The following is a 4,581-nucleotide window of genomic DNA, read 5'->3' as shown; positions in this document are numbered from 1 at the left end:
AATATAGACTTTTAAAGACTAAAACCAGTGAGGATAAAATTTGTTCCACCAAAAGAGCAGACAGAAAAGTATAAAATAGAAAAAAAAATAGAGCTTATCAGCTGAATACTCCGCCACTTATTTGCATAATAATAACATCTATTGTATTCTGGCTCGTTCTGAAAGTCGCTTATAGTAATGAAGTCGGAACGAAGATTTAAGTTTTTTATCAAATAGAATCATGTTTTAAAAACTGAATTTGTTTTTTCTATTCTTGTACAGAAGAAAGGAGAGGTGATTCATTCATTTCCTTTAATTGGATAAAGAATTGGACTGAGAATTGTTTGTTGGAATTTTTTTCATGACCACTAAACAAAAAGTGGACAGTTGGAGTATCGACGGCTTGAAAGTTTACGGAAGAAACCGTGTATCGTATAATCAATGTTTTATTCACTATGATAATTATTCGATCTGAAATGAACAAAATTACATAACAATTACTGAGATATTTGAATACGCGAAATCTCTGAGCAAATGAACAGAAAAGAATCAAAATAAAAGACTGAACTAAACTTACTTCTGTGGCGGGTTTCCGTAAACTACGAACTCTTGAAACTGAACAACTCGACGGTTTAAAACTGCTGAAACTGGTTGACTTAAACTACTGAAACTGGTTAGCGACTGACTCATATCCTTTCAAACACGTGCTATTAACTGATCTGAAACTTACGCCTTAGTCACTCAAATGAATTCTCTTAAAATGTCAATCAAAGCTTTATACGTTTCCGGTACTAATTAATCAGTTCTATCGCTGTAACATTTCCTCCGCCCCGATGAAGGAAGCGTTCTTCATCTTACTCAAAGCCTTCGGCTGGTTGCACTACTGCTATCTTCGTGATAGGTCTTGAATATTCGCCAGTTGGTATTTTTACTTTCACGTTCCTGACTTTTCCGTCCTGCCCCGGGTACACTTCTATTACCCGTCCGGTAATCCATTTTACTCTCAATGCATTCGAGTCTTGTACCATGACAAAGTCGTCAACACAAACGTTACGTCTGTCTACGTTCCACCTCCTCCGTGGTACTAACAAGGGGAACACATCTCTTGTCCACCTTCTCCAGAAGGAGTCCACAATCTGCTGGATGAACTCTACTCTTTTCCTTGGGTTCCTTGTCTTATTGAACGGGCCCTGCGGAACTTGAGAAAACGCTCTACCTAACAGCATATCGTTCGGACATAAATAATCTCCATCGTCTGGATCATTTGGAACTCGACCAATCGGACGTTGATTGACTAGGTTAGCAACTTCTAAAAGACACGTATACAATTCAAAAGGCGTCAAGGTGTGATTTCCCACTGCTTTCTTTATAGCGGTCTTGCAACTTTTTACAAGAGCCTCTGCGCAACCATTCTGTTGTGGTGCTCCTGGGGTTGTAAACTTCCACTGCATTCCTTTATCGGCACAATATTCTCGAAGTGTTGCAATGTCCCATCCTTCAATCATCTTGCGGAGTTCCCTTTAAGCTCCTACCATCTGTGTTCCGTTGTCGCTTATCATCATAGCGGGGTAACCTCTGATGGAAAAAAATCTGCGAAGCGTTTGAATGAATTCCATGGTAGAACAGTCAGTAGCTATTTCTAGATGGACGGCTCTGGTGTTGAGGCATGTGAAAATAACTCCATAGTACTTCGCCGTTTTGTTTCTTCCAATTTTTATCGTGAAGGGACCGAAATAATCACACGACGTATAGTGAAATGGCGGGGTGTTTGGTGCCGTTCGGTGTGGAGGTAGGTCGGCCATGATCTGCGTTTCTGTCTTCGGTTCCATTTCTCTGCAAAAAACACACTTGTACTTGACTGCTTTTGCAAGGTCGTGACCTCGCACTATCCAATAGTTTGTTCTCGTTTTAGCTACTGTTGTCGCTACGCCGGGATGTCTGCACCGATGAGCTTCTTCTATGATAAGACGTGATACGATGTGGTCATGAGGTAACAATACTGGGTGCTTTGTTTCATAGGATACGATTGCCTCGTCGACGCGTCCGCCAACTCGGATAATGCCTTCGTCATCTGCAAAGGGACTTTGCATCTTGAACTCGTTGTTCACCAGGCGGTTCTGTAGGCTTCTCTGTGCATGTCTGATAACATGTTTTCTGCCTTCCTCTAACTCTTGAGCAGATAGCGGTCCTTGACACATTTGGGACTCTTAAGTCGGCTTTATCTTGGCTAGAAACTTTCTCTTCATCCTGAGTACCCATGTCATTACGCGAACTAGCCTCTTCCAACTGGAAAATCTATTGCTGTCAACTATAGTTGGCGAGAATGCCACAGCTCCTACATTCAACGTCTTCCTACATTCCTTCTCTACTTCTTCTTGGTTCGGCTATGTTTCTCTCTGGGGCCACTGTTCTTTAGGCAAGCGTAAAAAATCTGGTCCGGACTGCCATCTTCCTGACAACTCCGTAACCACTATACCTCGCGAGACATCATCTGCTACGTTGTGTCGGCTTGGAATATGCTTCCACTGTTCTGGGTCGGTTTGACTTTGAATTTCTCCTATTCTGCTAGAGACAAACGGTTTGTAACGCCTGATCTTGCCACGAACCCATGCCAACACGATGGCACTGTCGGTAAAGATGACGGTTTCTTTGAACTGGAAACGAGACTCTTCCTTGATTGTGGCTTGTAATCTGGAAGCTAATACAGCCGCTTGTAGCTCAAGCCGCGGGATTGTGATCTTTTTTAGGGGAGCTACTCTTGACTTGGCTGCTATGAATCTGATGTCAAATTTATCCTTCTCTACTGCCCATCTGATGTAAGCACATGCGCCAAATGCGTCTTGAGATGCGTCTGCAAAGACACAAAGTGTCGGTTGGGAATCTGCGGGTTCCGGTGGGGATAAGCTTCTTGGAAAGGAAACTTCATTAAGCCCTTTCATTTCCTTGAAAAGACTGAGCCACTTCTCTTGTACTGCTGAAGGGAGGTCTTGGTCCCATTCATATCCTTGCTGCCATAGCTCTTGAAAGCCAATCTTAGCTCGTATCAGAAAAGCTGCTGCGAAGCCAACAGGGTCATAAATTCTTGCTATTTGACTGAGGATACTTCTCTTAGTCCATTCGCTTGAGTTCAGTCAGTCTATGGTCTCAGATTTCACTTTGAACGTAAAGGAATCTTCGGTAGAGTTCCACACAATGCCTAAGACCTTATCTTCTCCTGATCCATTAGGAACGTTCACTTCTGTTTATCGCCAGTGTCCTTTAAATCTCTATTTGATTGCCATTCTTTAATGCTAAAACCACCCTTGGCTAACACCTCATCAATTTCCGTCGTCAGCTGCCGGGCTTCTGACACAGTTTGCACTGAGTCCAGAATGTCGTCCATGTAGCTGTTTTCTTTCAGTGTCTTTGCTGCACTCGGACTGTGATTTTCTCCTTCTGCTGCTGTTTTTCTCAAGGCTATCTGTGCCATAGCTGGCGCTGGTTTGTCACCAAACGTCAAAACGTCTTCACGTAGGTGTCAGGCTTTCGATCTATCTCCATACTTCTCCACAGGAATCGATGTACGTGCTGGTCTTCCTCTGGTATCAGAATTCTGTGGTACATCATGGATATGTCACCACTGATGGCTACTTGATTTTCTCTAAAGCGCAGAACGACCCCCAAAATACTGTTTAACAGGTCCGGTCCTTTTCACCAATAGTCGTTCAGTCGGTGGCCTTGATATACCGAGGACGAATTGAAAACAATTCTTATGAGCGTGCTCTTTTTATCTGGTCTCAAAACCTCGTGATGAGAGATGTAATGCACAGGACCAGTGTACTCTGCCAATTCCGCGTCTGTTAACTTTCTAGAAAACTTCATTCCTTCCATCTCTTGCATCTGCTCGTTATATGCCTCAGCGTTCGCTTGGTTCTTCATTAATCGGCGCTCTGTTGTTTCTAACTTTTTCATAGCTTGTGACCGGTTATTGGGGAGAAACTTGGGATCCGTTTTCCACGGATAGGGAATCATCCATTGATTTCCCACTTTCTTGCAGGAGTTTTGTATCATTCTTGTTTCTTCTCGTTCTGACTCAGTTAACTTATCCGCTGAGCAGACACAGGGTTTCACTGCTACTCCCATGGATTCTGTGGACCAAAATTCTGACAGATCAACAGGAACCGTGTACCTGACGAGAAATATTCTACTTGTTTCTTGATTTTTGCTGGTTGTTGCCCCAAATACCACCCATCCAAGCGGTGAATTCCTGGCCACCAGATGTTCTGATTGTCTCGTCTTGCCAGTGTGCATTTGGGCGTGGTCTATACCAATAAGTAGGTCCACTGGACCTGAGCCTCGATAAATCTTCTCTTTCGCATCAGAAGTGACATTTTTGCAGCATCTTCCTTCGAAATTCCGGCAATGTCATCGCTTATTCTGGGAATCCCTATTGCCTTCACAACGAAACTTCTCCTGTTAACTAGAGAGGTTAGTTGGACCTTGAACTCTTTTGTCTTCATCTGCTCCTCTTCTTCGCCTATTTTGGTTATGGTCTAGTCCAAGACTCTCTGCTGTCTCCATACGAATCAGACTTAGTTGAGCTCCAGAGTCGAGAAGTACATT

The 4,581-nt window shown here is 43.2% G+C and overlaps 3 protein-coding genes across 3 annotated transcripts; all 3 read right to left on the bottom strand.

Annotated features, from left to right (window-relative positions):
- Positions 1-833: 833 nt before the first annotated feature.
- Positions 834-1,484, bottom strand: LOC137981649 (uncharacterized). The gene has a single exon (XM_068828729.1). It carries the CDS (start codon positions 1,482-1,484, stop codon positions 834-836), a length of 651 nt encoding a protein of 216 aa, XP_068684830.1.
- An 879-nt stretch (positions 1,485-2,363) lies between these two features.
- On the bottom strand, positions 2,364-3,448 carry LOC137981647 (uncharacterized). The gene is made up of 2 exons (XM_068828728.1): positions 3,216-3,448; positions 2,364-3,099 (listed from the first exon to the last, which is right to left on the bottom strand). Exons 1-2 carry the CDS (start codon positions 3,446-3,448, stop codon positions 2,364-2,366), a joined length of 969 nt encoding a protein of 322 aa, XP_068684829.1.
- Positions 3,449-3,669: 221 nt separating this feature from the next.
- LOC137981646 (uncharacterized) lies at positions 3,670-4,269 on the bottom strand. Its single transcript, XM_068828727.1, has one exon. It carries the CDS (start codon positions 4,267-4,269, stop codon positions 3,670-3,672), a length of 600 nt encoding a protein of 199 aa, XP_068684828.1.
- Positions 4,270-4,581: the final 312 nt, after the last annotated feature.

Source organism: Montipora foliosa, chromosome 13 (genome assembly GCF_036669935.1).
Source record: "Montipora foliosa isolate CH-2021 chromosome 13, ASM3666993v2, whole genome shotgun sequence".
In the NCBI taxonomy this organism is placed as follows: domain Eukaryota; kingdom Metazoa; phylum Cnidaria; class Anthozoa; order Scleractinia; family Acroporidae; genus Montipora; species Montipora foliosa.
Note: the sequence above shows the minus strand (reverse complement) of the source record. Positions and strands in the feature narration are given on the sequence as shown.